The 17,722-nt window shown below is 26.8% G+C and overlaps 3 protein-coding genes across 3 annotated transcripts; 1 reads left to right on the top strand and 2 right to left on the bottom strand.

Annotated features, from left to right (window-relative positions):
* Positions 1-214: 214 nt before the first annotated feature.
* On the top strand, positions 215-3,046 carry OCT59_008987 (uncharacterized protein). The gene is made up of 11 exons (XM_025309261.2): positions 215-260; positions 348-725; positions 817-1,143; positions 1,230-1,492; positions 1,569-1,644; positions 1,720-1,919; positions 1,982-2,121; positions 2,189-2,264; positions 2,338-2,452; positions 2,527-2,688; positions 2,767-3,046. Exons 1-11 carry the CDS (start codon positions 254-256, stop codon positions 2,799-2,801), a joined length of 1,779 nt encoding a protein of 592 aa, XP_025179345.2. The 5' UTR covers positions 215-253; the 3' UTR covers positions 2,802-3,046.
* Positions 3,047-3,080: 34 nt separating this feature from the next.
* Positions 3,081-4,762, bottom strand: OCT59_008986 (uncharacterized protein; the record flags this gene model as incomplete). Its single annotated transcript, XM_025325824.2, has 1 exon — positions 3,081-4,762. Exon 1 carries the CDS (start codon positions 4,713-4,715, stop codon positions 3,081-3,083), a length of 1,635 nt encoding a protein of 544 aa, XP_025179346.1. The 5' UTR covers positions 4,716-4,762.
* Positions 4,763-10,317: 5,555 nt separating this feature from the next.
* Positions 10,318-10,917, bottom strand: OCT59_008985 (uncharacterized protein; the record flags this gene model as incomplete). Its single annotated transcript, XM_066133241.1, has 1 exon — positions 10,318-10,917. One exon carries the CDS (start codon positions 10,915-10,917, stop codon positions 10,318-10,320), a length of 600 nt encoding a protein of 199 aa, XP_065999701.1.
* Between the last annotated feature and the right edge of the window lie 6,805 nt (positions 10,918-17,722).

Below are 17,722 nucleotides of genomic sequence, written 5' to 3'. Positions count from 1 at the left end.
TCAATAAGCTACATATATAGCATATTTCGTAATTCTGCTCAAATTTAAATATTGACAGGGTACCTAAGCAACGAATAGATAGTTGCCAAGTACCAAGATAGAATGCAGTACCGATCTACAGATAATGCGTCGGATGCTACCAAAATAAGCAAAATAAGCAAAATTATTTAATTTACTAAAGATTATAAATACCCCAAATATATTTTTTTTTGCTAAACAAATCCCTCTATTTTCGGCTATTGAATTTGTTGCCATGTCAGGTAAATTAAGACACGTGAATTTTATTTTTTTTGATAAGATTGTTACATATTCATTACAAAATCATATATGACAAATCATTTCAAAAGCTACTAGAGATTCAAACCCGACGGGCTTTCAATTAGATGTAGACGACGATAAACTTATACGACGTGTTTCGCATGAACGGAATCATCCTAATAAATCTGAAGTCACAACCAAACATTCAATATCTCATAATATTATTGACGACGGTGGCCACTTTTTATCAACAACAGCGAAATCTAATTATCCCTTAAATGAAATGTTTAACGCAAGTTCAGAAGGATTTGTTGAGTCGAAAAAGAAAAATTATATTAGTGTTGAAGACAGAGAAGATATTCTCTTAGAAACCATGGATTCAGGAGGTACCAGTGGAATTAGTGTCGAGGCTTATCCTCGTTTAAGCACGCAAGATTATCAAAATGTGGCTTTACTTGTTGTACTTTGTAAGTAATTTCCGAAATTTTAAATTGTAAATTAAATATAAGGGTTTGGTTTTTAATAAATGTTTTTTTTTTCTTTTTTTTTAATTTATAGATTTACTACAAGGAATTCCTGTGGGATTAGCATTTGGTTCAGTTCCATTTCTACTAAAATCGAAACTATCATATTCAGAAATTGGACTTTTCTCTTTAGCCACTTATCCATATAGTTTAAAATTAATATGGTCACCGATTGTTGATGCTATCTATTCAAAAAGAGTTGGACGCAGAAAAAGTTGGATAATACCAATTCAACTTTTAACTGGGAGTTTATTTTATTGGCTTGGAAAACATGTTGATGTAATGTTTAATCAAGAAAAGCCTGATGTGAATACTTTAACGTTATTATTTTTTATACTAATATTTTTTTCTGCCACACAAGGTACGAAAAATTTAAATTAATCTATATTTAATATTATATTTGTTATATTTGTTATTTATCATTTTATCTTATTTTATTTATTTTAGATATTGCTGTTGATGGGTGGGCGTTAACATTATTATCAAAGAATAGTCTTTCTTACGCATCAACAGCACAAACTATAGGATTAAATACAGGATACTTTTTATCATTTACAGTATTTTTGGCGTTCAATTCTGCCGAATTTAGCAACAAATATTTCAGAAAAGAACCAATTGATAATGGATTTCTATCAATGGGGTCATATCTTACTTTTTGGTCTGTTGTATATCTTCTTGTGACTATTTGGTTGATTTTTATTAAAGGAGAGGTTAGAATTTTTTAATGTCACTTTATAAACATATTATACATGTAAGAATAATTAATATATATATTTGATTTGTTAGGATGCTACGCATTCTTCTGATGAAATGGATATCAAAACAGTATATAGGACGATATGGAACATATGTAAAATGCCTCGTAAGAACATTATAACAATTATATTATAATAAAATATGTACTTTACATTAATATTTTTATTTTTATTTTTAACAGATATGCGCAGACTTATTGTGGTCTTGCTTGTGGCAAAGATTGGATTTATCGCAAATGAGTCCGTTACAGGATTGAAACTTTTGGAAAAAGGTTTTAGTAAAGAAGACTTGGCTTTGGCTGTATTGATCGATTTTCCAATTCAACTTTTAGTTGGTTATTATGCTGCTAGATGGAGTAATGGCCCACAGCCTTTAAAACCTGTAAGTGATATGTAATATGATTTATTAATATTTTGCATATTAACGATTTTTTTTTTTCATAGTGGACTATAGCATTTTATGGTCGATTATTTTTTGCCGCTGTTGGAATGATAGTTGTATATGTATTCCCGACTGATAAAAAAATTTCTACTGAAATGTTCTCTCTTGTAATAGCTAGCACTGTAATGAGCTCTTTTATGAGGTATGAATTGCATATGATTGAACCATGTTAAAATTGATGTTAATACGATTTTTTTTTTTTGAATTAGCACTGTACAGTTCGTTAGTATATCAGCTTTCTTTACTATAATCGCTGATCCAGTTATAGGTGGAACATATATGACAGTAAGTTCAATATAATTAATGATCATTTAAATATTATATTTGCTAATGATTGACTTTTCATTTATTATTAAAGTTGTTAGCTACGTTTAGTAACTTTGGGGGAACATGGCCTAGATTCTTTGTATTAGAAGCTGTCGATTATTTCACAGAGGCTACATGTAAAATTGTTAAAGACAACACTACTAGCAGTAAGTTTTATTAATATTTACTGATTATAACTTTTTTTTAAATGTTTTACTTACCTTTTGATATTTTTGTTTAGTAATACAATGCGTTAGTGAACAAGGTAAAACTATATGTAAAGATAATGGTGGTACGTGTGTTGTACATAAAGATGGATATTATATTGTATCGATAGCGACAATTACAATTGGTACCATTTTATTACTTGGATTTGTTTTTCCTCAGATTAAAGCATTACAAAGTAAGGAAAATTTATTATTTTTTTTGATTATTTGAATTATTTAATTACTTAATAATCTTAATTTATTATTCGTTCTAGCTTTACCACCTAAAATGTGGAGATTAAAAAAATAGATTAAATGCGAATAAATATGTAATGATTTTTAAACATATACTATGGAAAGAATATTTAAAATTTAATTAAAAATCTTGAATTTATCTAGATTAGTTTTTATTAAACTTGTAATTAATTAATGTTTTCGTGAATTTTTAATTTAATTCAGTTTAAAATTCTAGAATATCTAAATACAATAAAAAAAAATAAAATAAAAATAAAATAAAAATAAAATAAAATAAAATAAAATGAAATAATAATTCTTAAAATATTTTGAACAAAATTGTTTAAAATGATTTTTAAAATAAGAAATCTTCAAGGATACATTCATCTAACATTTCTTCAACAGTTGAAATACCAAATTCACAATTAACCAAAGGACAATATTTTTTAATTTCCTTTAAAACTTTTAAATCTCTTAAACTCCATTCCTTTTTATAAGTTTTAAAAGTTAATTCTTTAAAATTTTCATAATATCTAATATATTCATAAATAACCATTAAACAATCATAAGTAAATTCATAAGAATTTCTAAATATTAATCTTTCTAAATTTACTCTTGAACTAAAAAGATTTCTTAAAGAATTATGAGAAATATAATGACAACTTAATTTTAATATTTTTAAAGTAATTGGTAAATTTTTACCTAATAATTTAAAAAATTCATAAGTATCTCGAATATAAATAGTAATATCTAATTCTAATAATTCCAAATTATAAATCCAATGAAAAATTTTATGATGAAGAAGATCATCATTTTCAATAATTATAGAAAGATATTTAATATTTGAACATCTAATTGAAGTAGTTTCAATAACAAAATCAGTTAATAAAGAAGTTCCAAATTTTGTTAAAGAATTACCAAATAAAGATAAAATTTTTGTAATTATATTTTGATAAATAGTTGTTTGATCATAAAAATATAAAGATTTTAATTTAAAAGATGAATTAGATAAAGAATTAATATGATCAATTGTTAATCCATTACATGAAGTAAAAGATAATGAATCCAAATTTAAACAAATCTTTAATCCAATTAAAGAACAATTTGTAAAATTAACTTCAATAAATTGTAATTCTTTTAAAGAATTTATTTGAGAACTTAATGATGAAATAATTTTTGTTAATTCTAATCCATATTGATAAAAATTTGAAATATTTAAAATTTGAAGATTTTTTTGTACTTGAATCATTTTAATTATTTGATTGGATGAAAAATATTTAAAATAATTTTTACTATGAGTTTTAAAATAAATTTTTAAGGATTGAAGATAATTACATCTTGATAATAAAATATTATAAAATTTTAAATCTGATAATATATAATCACCATCTTCTTCTAAATCTTCATGTAATTCAATATTAAGTTTCTTTATACTTGATAATTTAATATTATCTTGTAAAACTTTTTCCCAACTCCAAGAATGAATCCAATCTTTTTTAAATTCCAATGATACTAAATGATTATTATTAGATCTAATGAATAAATGATATATAGAATTCATTATACATTTAATAATACGTTCATATTTTAATTCCATATAATTATCATACCAAGCTCTAACTGATGAATCCAATTCACTTATAGTAAATCTTACTAAATATCTTGCATAATTAAAAAAAGGTTTTTTAATAAGAGGAAGATTAAAAAGATTATCTTTTTCTATATAATTCTTTTCTTCTTCATCAAGACATCCAAGATAAGTATGAATTAATCGTGTTTGTTTTATTTTATTTTCATTTATTTTATTAAAAGGAATTTTCCATAATATAGAAATTATACATTTACACCAAAATCTATTGACGAATAAAAATTTATGAAGTATTGATGTATCTTCTGGAAGTTGTTGTATAATTTCATAAGTACAATCTTCTGGTAATGGAATTATTGATTTTTTACTTATTGAAGATATTTGAATTGAAGGTACGGACATTTTTTTTTTTTTTTTTTTTTATAGAAAATCGTTGAAAGGAAAGAAAACGATTATTTTTGGGATGATCCTCATGGTGTTATATTTGTTTATATATCATATGCCATGTTGTCATTCATGTTATCATATTGACACACTTTATTGACCATACTTTATTTGGTTAACTAAAAAATTATTTTTGTCCCAATAATGAATGGAATTTTATCAAACATGCATCTATTTTTTTAAACATGTATCTATTTTTTTTTAAATATAATAAAGAATATATAAATAAATATACTTTTTTTTTTAAAAAAAACTACCAATCATTATATCACTAAAATTCTTCATTTGTAAAATATTTATCTTATAATATCAATATGAATCACTAAATAAATCGATTGCTGTATTTGTAAGTCATTGATCTTGTGATATTCAAAAGGTAATACGAATAAGTATCACGCGATAATGCATTATCGGAATAGGAAGTACTTTTTAATAAACCTTAATAGTAAAAGGAACCAATGAAAGTTTTTTAATCAATCGGTGAAGAAATGGTTTAATTAGAATGAATAATAAGATGAAACTTTAAGCATTATGTTTTCATCATATGTTAATCATAACAAACAAGATCAAGAGGGAAACTTTCACCAAAACCATATCATTCATGAATTAATATAATAGATATATATATACTGTTTAAATAATAAAAATATATCATTTCTGTGTTCGATCAATTACCCGTTAGTTACCGTGGCAAAAATCTCATTCATTATCCCTTCCTTGTGTTACTGATACCTGACCAGCATGGTATTACACTACTATTACACTGAATGAGGGTCAAGAAAGTAACACAAGGTCACAAGGATACAAATTACAAAGGATATTCAATGCGTCCAATATCGATATTAATAATGTTTTGTGTTCAACTGCGGTTCGCGTGAAATGTATTGTTCGCAATCTAGTGATAATGTACGTTATCTGTTATACATCTAGATCTAACTTCAGGAACATATTTACATAAAACTGACTTTTAGTGACACAGGGATTTTTAACAATGAGATTACTAAAATAAGTTTATTTATAAAATGTATCCTTGAAAAATCACATGATCATTTAATAAACGCTATATCGAAAATTATTTCAAACTATCGATTTATTATTTGACTATTTTTTTCTGTGATTCTTTTAATTTTAAACTTTACACTTTACATGCATTATATTTTTGTATTTTCTTTCGATATTCTTATCCAACAAATTAATCAAGATATTCCCAATCATCAAGATTTGCTTATGTACGATATTCATTGGTTATAAAAGAATTCTCAAACGTAAACACTTCGATTTCGCTAACACTTTCTATCATTTAATTTTGATTTATGTTCCAGAAAAATAGAAGATTCAGAACTTAAGGAAACTATAGGACCTCTTTTTGAATGGTGCAAGGAATGCGAAACTAATGCCATGAAAAAAAACTTTCCTATTAGGACACTAAAAAGATAAAGATATTAAAATTTAATTGCTTTGAAAATTTGAAATGACCAAGTACTAATTTCTATTCAGCACTTTGGATGGAGGACCAAGGTGGATTTTGATAATAGAACGCAAGAATGATCCGAGCTAGATTCATATATGCTTTGAAACGTCTTGATAATTCACAAAAAATATCAAGTTCCTTATACCCGTATATTATAGCTATATTATTGAAGCCGAAGACTACAAAAAGAAAAAAAAAACGTTAAAAACGTTTTTAAATAAAAAAAAAGTTTTTAAAAAATTATTTTCGAAACTTACCTCAGAAATAGGTGTTCATAACGGAACCGAAAGTCCCTATAAAAAGAGAAAAATGTTAAAACATTAAAAACTTTTTTTAATAAAAGTTTCGATTTTATTTTAAAACTTACCTAAAGCTAACAATCTCCTATTAAATATAAACGATAAACGGAATTATATAGCCTAATATACTGTAATGGCCAATACATGTCACTTGATAATCTTGATAATTCAGGAAAAACAAAGGTCTACTTGTATGTACAATATGTTTCAGGTCGTTTTTCTGGATGACATATTTTTTTAGACGATTATGGAATCATTTTCCATCTTTTTTTCATCAGCAAGAGAACTTTCATCTGAAATTCCTGAAAGATTTGGGGTTTCACAAAAAAATAATCCATTCTCTAATTTTAAGGTACATGTGGACAATGTTCTAGTTCATTGTCGCATTAACTTTACGTAAAATTTAGTGTGTCATCCAGAATTAATGTCTTTTAAATCATCTCTGTGTCCGATTACAAGAGTGTTCAAAACAAATTAATAAATGTCAAAAGTAGTATTAAAACTTCTGGCGCAATGTATGGTTATGAAGTCTCTATAAAGGTCACGTCATCAATATGTGCATCAGTTGAAATTTTCTTCGTTCTCGATAGTAAATTTCTTTCGTGAAAAGGTTTAAGAGCTTTACTTTCAGTACGAGATCTCCGTAAATACTCCATAAACATGTCTTACGCCAAGAAACCATTCTAAGTTTCCATTTTCGTAATATTTATCATGTACTTAGATGTTGAATTTTTCGTTATTCAACCAATTAAGACGATTGTAAACATTTGTGATACTTTTTAATCTATGAGAAAAATAAATAAATAAATAATAAATATTATTTAATTGTGGATGGATCGGAAAATCATTTCACCGAACAAAAATATATATTACCTAAAAAACTCTTAAAAACTCGATATGTTTTGTGAGTTATCAAGAAGCTTCAAACATGCCATAAGTCTGTCTCGAGATCATTCTTGTGCTCTGTTACTCCGAATCCACCTAGGTTCTACATCCAAAACGCTGAATAAATATTAGCTCTCAAATAGATAGACATTTCAAATTTTTCACACAGGATAATTATAAGTTTGAGGAACATTAGTTGAAATGTTTTGGATTAATTCATAAATCTCTTCCTTTCTTTAATCCAAGTGAGGAAAGTTTTCTTTCATGGAATCATTTTCGCAAACCTTGCACCATCCGAAAGAAGTTGTAGGTTTACAGTGGTTCTGAATCTGGGATTATTTATTAGGTAATTATAAAATCATTTTTCTTTAGTAAAAGAACTTTTTCGTCTGAAATATTTGAAGGATTAGGGTCATCACAAATTAACTGAAAGTAATCCACTCACCCAATTTTTCAGATGCAGTCGGTCTGGTCGCATATATGGAAACATAATTATTCCAGATAATTCGGCAATTAGGCGGCGTGAAGGTGCACCAAATTTTTGTTCGAAGATTCATATTAAAGTAGTATTGTAATGCTGAATTGGTGTAATGTGCCGTAATATTTCGGCATGTCTTGAACCTAATTCACCCCCATGTAGAAGTCGGTCGATCTTCTAGTTCATCATCCAACACTGTCGTATTAACTCTGTCATAAAATTTTGGTGTGTCATCCGGAATTACCATCATCACGTATGTCTTTCGCTAAACTAATATCATGTGCTCTATTTAATTCAAAATCTTTGTCCGGTTGCAAGAGTGTTAATAATAATGTCAAGTGAACAAATGTATCGCCACGTAAATTCCGGACCAATATATGGTAAATCCCCGTATATATGGAAGATCCACATCAGCGATACGTAAATACGAGTACCTATCACAAAAATTTTCGACTACAAGTAAATTCCCTCCATGGAGATTTCTATGAACCTTTTCTCTCAGCATTTAGTAAAAGAAAATTGAATTTTTTATGTTAATTATTCTTTTATTCTAGTTAAAGATTAATGAAAAGCTTTTAACTAATTAAATTTTATATTTAAATACATTTCAGGAAAAAGATAGTTATCTATGTGGATTTTGAGGTTATTATTTAAAATTCTTGATGAATTCTTCCAAGACTTTCGATGATACCTCATAACGTATTGAACATATTACTACAAGTAAGAATTCCACTAGAATGATCAAGGTATTATTTCATTTATCCCGAAATAAAATCTTATTATTTAATAAAGGTATGTTAAGTTTGTTAATTTTGTTATCCTTTTTGTTTGATTATCCACTCGTTTAATTATTTTTTTTTTTAAAAAAAATAAGTATATATTTGTTAGTTACAGGTTGATATTCTCGTAACACTTTATGACTTAACATGTAATTTGATGTTGCTTCTTCTGTAATTCAGCCAATGAGAGTGATTTATTTGACATCCCCTTCCATTGTTTGAGAGGCGTTTAGTTGAATATTTCGGATTAATTATCAATCTCTTATTTTATTTAATCCAAATGAAGAAAGTTTCTTTCATGGAATCAGTTTCGCAAACCTTGCACCATCGAAAAATTTTTAAGTTTACCGCGGTCCGTAATTTGGAATGAATTTACGTGGTGGACGTGGTAGATTTTATTGTTTTTATGTATTTATATATATATATATATATTAAAAAAAAATAATAAAGAAAAATATATGAATTTTTTTTAAAAAAAAATCATGAAAAATTGGATCTCTTTAAATAATGGAACTTTTTATTTTTAATTAAAAAAGTGAGACCTCACTACCATTTTTAAGTAATATTTATATATTTTGCATGTATTTTTTTTTTTTTTCAAAAATTTAAACAGATATCTGAGATTAAGAATATTATTATTTTTGGCCGAATTTGGTATCATATCAAAGGTATGCATGCAAGGTAACTGAAAGATTTAAGATAAAAATTTTCTTTTTAATAATTAATTCTTTTTTATATTTAATTATGCCATTAAAAAAAAATAATGAAGAATCAAAGATTCTTTTGATAAAAATAAATTAAATTTGCATATTTATTTTGAAGAAAAAAAAAATCTCTTAATGTAGTGAAACAGATTATATTGATTAAGTTCTCAAAAGTTTAAATTATATACTTTAATAGATAATGTATTTATATATTTATATACATTTATTATTTAAAGATAATTACATAAGATATAATTGACACGTTTCTCACCGAGCAAAACGGTCTACATTCATAAGTTGACTTATACGTTTCTCATTTACTCATTAATAAAAAATTTGAAAGAAAAAATAAATTAACAATAAACCCTTTTTAGGTGGGTGTCATGTGACTTGTTCATTTTTATTTTTTGCGGCATTAATTCCGCGAGACTGAAATAGGAATAATCAATATCTTTGTTTTGATTTTCTATTTTATCACAAATTTCATCACCAAATCTATTACATTTACTCTCCTAAATGCCATTGTTTAAATAAATAATTGAATATAAAAACTGCAAAGAATTTGTGGTACAGTAAAATTCCCAGTTATTTCATATATATATATATATATATATATATATGCATGTATGTATGTATGTATGTATATATATATCTCTCATCAATTCTATCAGCCCAAGAAAAGTTTCAACCCATTTTCGCAGTAGTTTTACACTATAGATGGTATAATATAAAATGGCCCGACTCTCGTTCACATGTTCAAATTAAAAAATATATGATGATTTCAAAAATTAAAAATCTTTATTAATAACCATATAAATACATAGATTAGCCATAAAAATAAAAGACCTAAAATGGAAACTAAACCATAACTTAGGATTAACTTAAAATGAAAAAAAAAACAAATACATAAAAAAAATACATAATAAGAAATCGATAACAACAATTCAATAATCGGGTTGAGTCGGTGCAGTTTCATCATATTCCGCATATCCAACATATTCCGTACCTTGCATATCTTCAGAATCAGAATTCGCGCTATGAATATTATAATCTTGAATACTCATGTCATCAAAAATTTGTTGTTGAATGCTATTTTGATAATTCTGAAATTCAACGAGTGGTTCAATTAAAGATTGGGAATTATAACAATAAAAATTATTATTATTGTTGTTATTTAAAAGTTGAGCTATTTCAAATGGATGTAATTCAGTATAGGTAATATGGTAGATAAATAAATCATTCGACAAATAAAATTCAAATGTGGTTTGAGGCGCAGAAGATGGCGCAGAAGATGGCGCAGAAGGTACGTAAGGTGGTTGGATAAATTGAGGTCCAAATCGTTGTTTAATTAATGATTGTATATTGTAATGATGTGGAAACTCATAATCAGGAATATGAGATAAATTAATATTTTTATTCAAGAGTTGAGCGACTTCAAATAAATATAATGCCTTATACGTAACCCGGTAAATACGTGTATCATTTGGTAAAGGCAAATAAAATTCAAATGTGTTATGAGGCACAAGAGACGCAGTACGATCCATTTTTTTAAAGAATTTTTTTTTTTTGTATTTTTGAAAAAATGGTATACCATCCATTATTAGCTTTATATAAAATATTTTGGTTGTTGGTTTCTGATTCAAATTCTCTGAGTCACAATTCTCTGAGTGTTAAATAGGTAACATTTCATGTAATGTGAAAGTATATAATGTATGGTTGATAAAATATGCTAATCGGTACTACAAACATGATGAAATCTATACAAAGTACGGGTTTGATTTGTTTATTTATTATCCGGTTTTTTTTCTTTCCATTCTTCTTTTAGATTTAATGTCACTTTTTTTAGAGATATATATATTTTTAATATTAATTATTTCTTTTATTTTAAAAACATTATGAGTTAGTTTTTTAGGGTAAATTAATATTTTTTTTTTTTTGTTTTGAAACGCGGGCTTCTTTTTTCTTTTTTTTTTAAAAAAAAAGTTTCTTTTTGGGACTTTGATGATATTTTTATACATTTTATACATTTTGTGGAAATTCATTTGTTTTTTTAAAAAAATTTTAGTTTTTTTTTCAAGATCACTTTTTATCACATATATCATATATTCATTTTTGTAATTTTGTAATTTTACCCTTTTTTGAAAGTTATTTTTCTTACTTTTTTCACTTTAAAATCAGAAAATTGATAAAACTCAAAAAAAAGATAACAACATTCTTAATAATGTATGGACATGTGATTTTAATTAACTATTCGTGCATATGATGTATGCATTTTCGGTATTTTCGGTGTTTTCGACATTTCGGTCAAAATTAAACATGACTACAAAATCAACCATACGCAATCGTCACATACTTCTTCACTATAAGACTCGATATGGTGGTCAAGATTTTGCATCTTTCAGGGCCGAATTACGCAGTATTTAAAAAACCTCTGTCCGACACTACCTATAAAAGGAAAAACCTACACAAATATTTTGGCTCACATGTGACCTTTTTTTCATGTGTTTTTTTCGGGGATCTCTGAGTCGAGATAAAAAAAAAAATTTTTTTTTATTTTTCCTCCGAAAATTATATTACTTCTCCGATTATAATAAAAAATTTTTCTCCGTCCTTCTCCGACTATAATAAAAAAATTTTTCTCCGTCCTTCTCCGCAATAAAAAAAATTTTTCTCCGTCCTCCTCCGCAAAAAAAAAAAATTTTTTTTTTTTTTGAATTTACAATAGAGATAGAAATTTTTATTATTTCTTCGACTAAAAAAATTTTTTTTATTTTGAGTTTACAATGGAATTACAAAAGGAAAATTTTGTTATTTCTCCGACTAAAAAAAATTTTTTTTTTTATGAATTTACATAAATCAATTAAATTATAAAAATTATAAAAAGGAAACTTTTGTTATTTCTCCGACTTAAGTCAAAAAAAAAATTTTTTTTTTTGAATTTACAGTGGAAAATTATAAATCCGGTTTATATCAAGAAATTTTACAGTAAAAAATTATAAAAAAAAAAATTTTTGAGACATGCGGAATATAAAAATTGATTCCGGGCTGCCTAACATTATAAATATATATTATACCCGGTCGTTACTTTGTCGTATTCGGGTTTTCTCGTGTAATAATTATCTTCTAAAAGTTCTTAAAAGAACATAGAAGCTTTTTTTAGATTATTCATATCTGACGTACTACTATAATTGATACGAAAAATTTTTAATAAAGGTATTTCTTGTTTGTTTCAAATCTATAATAATCAATAATGGAAAAAATATTCATTCACTTTCATCTATTTCTTCTATTGTTAAAAAATTCAAATCATGTTTTTTGTAATTCTTTACATGTAATCTACTAATTATATACCGGCATACGGTATATCTTTTTAATAAATTGTCATTTTTTTTCTTTCTTGTTTTAGTTTTAACTTTTAAAAACACAACAATCAACAATCGCAATTTTTTATAGGTTTCCTGTGTACGGTGCACGTGGCGCAGAGATTAAGCTGGCGCAGGGACGATGATATTTGGCATTTCGCAAAATATCACATTAGTCACAAAATTTTGTGACAAACACAAAATTACCACATACCGCCACACATTTTCACAAATTTAATTCTTTATATATAATTATATATAATATGCACATATATGCACAAAATTTCACAATAAAATACAAAATCCGCAGTGCGCAGTATAAATAAGGGGTAAATCGCTAAACTATAAGTAGTAATAAAATCAACAGTTTGTATGAAATCTACTTTTATCTAGAAAAAAAAAATGTCATCTAAACGACAAAAAACTAGTGCAGTTACAGTTCATACACGAGTTAAAGATTATAATGGAGTATTTCGTGCTGATAATGGTTTACTTTTCTGTAATTATTGTGACCTTTCAATAGAATGGAAACATAAATCAACAATAGATGCGCACTGTGCAAGTAAAAAACATGAATCACAAAGAAAAATTTTTGAAACAAAGGAACAAACCAAAAGTCAGCAAACATTACAAACTACTTTACTTTCCATAGAATCAAAAAATGAAGTGATAGAAGACTTGATAGAAGCATTTGCTAATGCAGACATTCCTTTAGAAAAAGTTAATATTTTACTTCCTTTTTTTAAAAAACATCTTAAAGAAGGAGGCGCAATTCCTCAAGCACCAACCTTACGTCAATTATATTTACCTAGAGTTTTTAACAAACATGTCAATACTTTAAAAACAATTTTTGATTCTAAACCTGTTTGTATTATTATGGATGAAAGCAGCGATGATTGTGCACGAAGTGTAGTTAATACTCTTTTTACATATCGTTCACATACTAAATTAGTCTCAGTTGATTTTTTAGAGCAAGTTAATAACTCAACAATTGCACAGACACTTCTCCCCATATTACATTCTTACAATATACCTTTAAATTTTCCACAATTATTTCTTTCAGATTCTGCTGCATACATGAAAAAATGTTACCGTGATGTCTTGAAACCAATCATGCCACAATTGATACATCTCCCATGTCCTGCACATATTTTAAATCTTATCGGGTAAAGTTTATTTTAAATTTAAATATTTGTATTGTTTATTAATTACAAATTTAATTACTATTAAATATAATTAATACAGGGAAACTTGGCGGGATTTTCCAAAATTTTCTCTTTTAAAAACATTTCTGGCTAAAGTTAAGGATTCTTTTGTCAAGTCTCCTGCACGAAAAGCTCGATATATAACTCATTTGTGTATGAATGGCATTACATCACCATGTAAAATTCCATTACCAAATAAAACTCGATGGAACAGTTGGTTCAAAATGGTCTTTTATACCAAAGAATATCTTCAATATTGGCTAGACTTTTATAGGATTGAGCATGAAAATGATCCAAGACATGAAACGATAAGTGAAATTTATTCAATTTTACAAAATTCACAACAACAAGGAATTATTACTATCTATACAAATTTTATTTCAATTTATGCTAAAGCATTTGTTCAAGATTTAGATTTTTTTCAGCAACAAAAAAAGCCAGTTTTTCCATTTGTTGAAACAAGATTGGAAAATCTTACAGCTTATCTTGAATCAAACCGAACTGCTGCTCATTTTGGTATAGAACTTGATGAAATCATAACACGCCTTCGTTTTAATCCACCAGAATTTTATCCTATTTTTCAAGCTGCTTTTGAAGTTGCATATAAAAAATATGAATTACATATTCCAAATCATCCTACACGTTCCTTATTTCGTGCAGCTCGTGTTTTTGATCCTAAATATATGCATATAGGAAATATTCAACGACATAGCATTTATCAATATTCAGTTATTAATGAACTTAATAATCCTTCAAATAACTTAGTACATGAATGGGGTATTTATTGTGGGCTGGAATTTGATGGAAGTGTAGATGAAAGTAAATTGGATGTTTATTGGAATAATCTAACAACTCGTTTACCGATCCTTTCCCAAATTGCATTTGATTATATTTGGCTACCTATATCTAGCTGTGCTGTTGAGCGTAGTTTTTCTTTATATAATACTCTCTTAGATAATGACCGTCAAAATTTATCAAAAGAATCACTTAAACAACTAAATATGATGTATTTTAATCGAGATGATTGAATTGTATATTTTTTTGGGGTTAAATAATAGTTTATTATAATAAAGTTGATATGAATTATCGCATTTAATTGAATTGCATATTTTCGTTAAATAATAGTTTATTATAATAAAAGCTGATTATGAAACTATGGCTTATCACATAATATCACAATTCTTATGAAAATCGCCACAAAATCTCACAAAATACACAAAAATTAGATTCACAACACAACGCAAAATTAGCTTTTATCACACACAAAATTTGCCTTAGACCGCCACAAAAAATCATCGTCCATGGTGCGACACTGCGACACCGATGATGAAAATCACGTGAAATTTCGTTCGCGTACTAATTGTGCATGATTACTAAAACCCATTTATAGGTTGGAATGAAGAGCCAATAAAAAATTATCGCGTGATGTTAAATTTTGGTTGTAAGCTATGGACGTGATTTTTTGTTGTGCGTCTAAGGCAAATTTTGTGTGTGATAAAAGCTAATTTTGCGTTGTGTTGTGAATCTAATTTTTGTGTATTTTGTGAGATTTTGTGGCGATTTTCATAAGAATTGTGATATTATGTGATAATTCATATCAACTTTATTATAATAAACTATTATTTAACCCCAAAAAAATATACAATTCAATCATCTCGATTAAAATACATCATATTTAGTTGTTTAAGTGATTCTTTTGATAAATTTTGACGGTCATTATCTAAGAGAGTATTATATAAAGAAAAACTACGCTCAACAGCACAGCTAGATATAGGTAGCCAAATATAATCAAATGCAATTTGGGAAAGGATCGGTAAACGAGTTGTTAGATTATTCCAATAAACATCCAATTTACTTTCATCTACACTTCCATCAAATTCCAGCCCACAATAAATACCCCATTCATGTACTAAGTTATTTGAAGGATTATTAAGTTCATTAATAACTGAATATTGATAAATGCTATGTCGTTGAATATTTCCTATATGCATATATTTAGGATCAAAAACACGAGCTGCACGAAATAAGGAACGTGTAGGATGATTTGGAATATGTAATTCATATTTTTTATATGCAACTTCAAAAGCAGCTTGAAAAATAGGATAAAATTCTGGTGGATTAAAACGAAGGCGTGTTATGATTTCATCAAGTTCTATACCAAAATGAGCAGCAGTTCGGTTTGATTCAAGATAAGCTGTAAGATTTTCCAATCTTGTTTCAACAAATGGAAAAACTGGCTTTTTTTGTTGCTGAAAAAAATCTAAATCTTGAACAAATGCTTTAGCATAAATTGAAATAAAATTTGTATAGATAGTAATAATTCCTTGTTGTTGTGAATTTTGTAAAATTGAATAAATTTCACTTATCGTTTCATGTCTTGGATCATTTTCATGCTCAATCCTATAAAAGTCTAGCCAATATTGAAGATATTCTTTGGTATAAAAGACCATTTTGAACCAACTGTTCCATCGAGTTTTATTTGGTAATGGAATTTTACATGGTGATGTAATGCCATTCATACACAAATGAGTTATATATCGAGCTTTTCGTGCAGGAGACTTGACAAAAGAATCCTTAACTTTAGCCAGAAATGTTTTTAAAAGAGAAAATTTTGGAAAATCCCGCCAAGTTTCCCTGTATTAATTATATTTAATAGTAATTAAATTTGTAATTAATAAACAATACAAATATTTAAATTTAAAATAAACTTTACCCGATAAGATTTAAAATATGTGCAGGACATGGGAGATGTATCAATTGTGGCATGATTGGTTTCAAGACATCACGGTAACATTTTTTCATGTATGCAGCAGAATCTGAAAGAAATAATTGTGGAAAATTTAAAGGTATATTGTAAGAATGTAATATGGGGAGAAGTGTCTGTGCAATTGTTGAGTTATTAACTTGCTCTAAAAAATCAACTGAGACTAATTTAGTATGTGAACGATATGTAAAAAGAGTATTAACTACACTTCGTGCACAATCATCGCTGCTTTCATCCATAATAATACAAACAGGTTTAGAATCAAAAATTGTTTTTAAAGTATTGACATGTTTGTTAAAAACTCTAGGTAAATATAATTGACGTAAGGTTGGTGCTTGAGGAATTGCGCCTCCTTCTTTAAGATGTTTTTTAAAAAAAGGAAGTAAAATATTAACTTTTTCTAAAGGAATGTCTGCATTAGCAAATGCTTCTATCAAGTCTTCTATCACTTCATTTTTTGATTCTATGGAAAGTAAAGTAGTTTGTAATGTTTGCTGACTTTTGGTTTGTTCCTTTGTTTCAAAAATTTTTCTTTGTGATTCATGTTTTTTACTTGCACAGTGCGCATCTATTGTTGATTTATGTTTCCATTCTATTGAAAGGTCACAATAATTACAGAAAAGTAAACCATTATCAGCACGAAATACTCCATTATAATCTTTAACTCGTGTATGAACTGTAACTGCACTAGTTTTTTGTCGTTTAGATGACATTTTTTTTTCTAGATAAAAGTAGATTTCATACAAACTGTTGATTTTATTACTACTTATAGTTTAGCGATTTACCCCTTATTTATACTGCGCACTGCGGATTTTGTATTTTATTGTGAAATTTTGTGCATATATGTGCATATTATATATAATTATATATAAAGAATTAAATTTGTGAAAATGTGTGGCGGTATGTGGTAATTTTGTGTTTGTCACAAAATTTTGTGACTAATGTGATATTTTGCGAAATGCCAAATATCATCGTCCCTGTGTCGCACCTCCTGTTTTCATTTTTCATATTTTTTTAG

The sequence above is a fragment of the Rhizophagus irregularis genome, chromosome 17, assembly GCF_026210795.1.
Source record: "Rhizophagus irregularis chromosome 17, complete sequence".
In the NCBI taxonomy this organism is placed as follows: domain Eukaryota; kingdom Fungi; phylum Glomeromycota; class Glomeromycetes; order Glomerales; family Glomeraceae; genus Rhizophagus; species Rhizophagus irregularis.
Note: the sequence above shows the minus strand (reverse complement) of the source record. Positions and strands in the feature narration are given on the sequence as shown.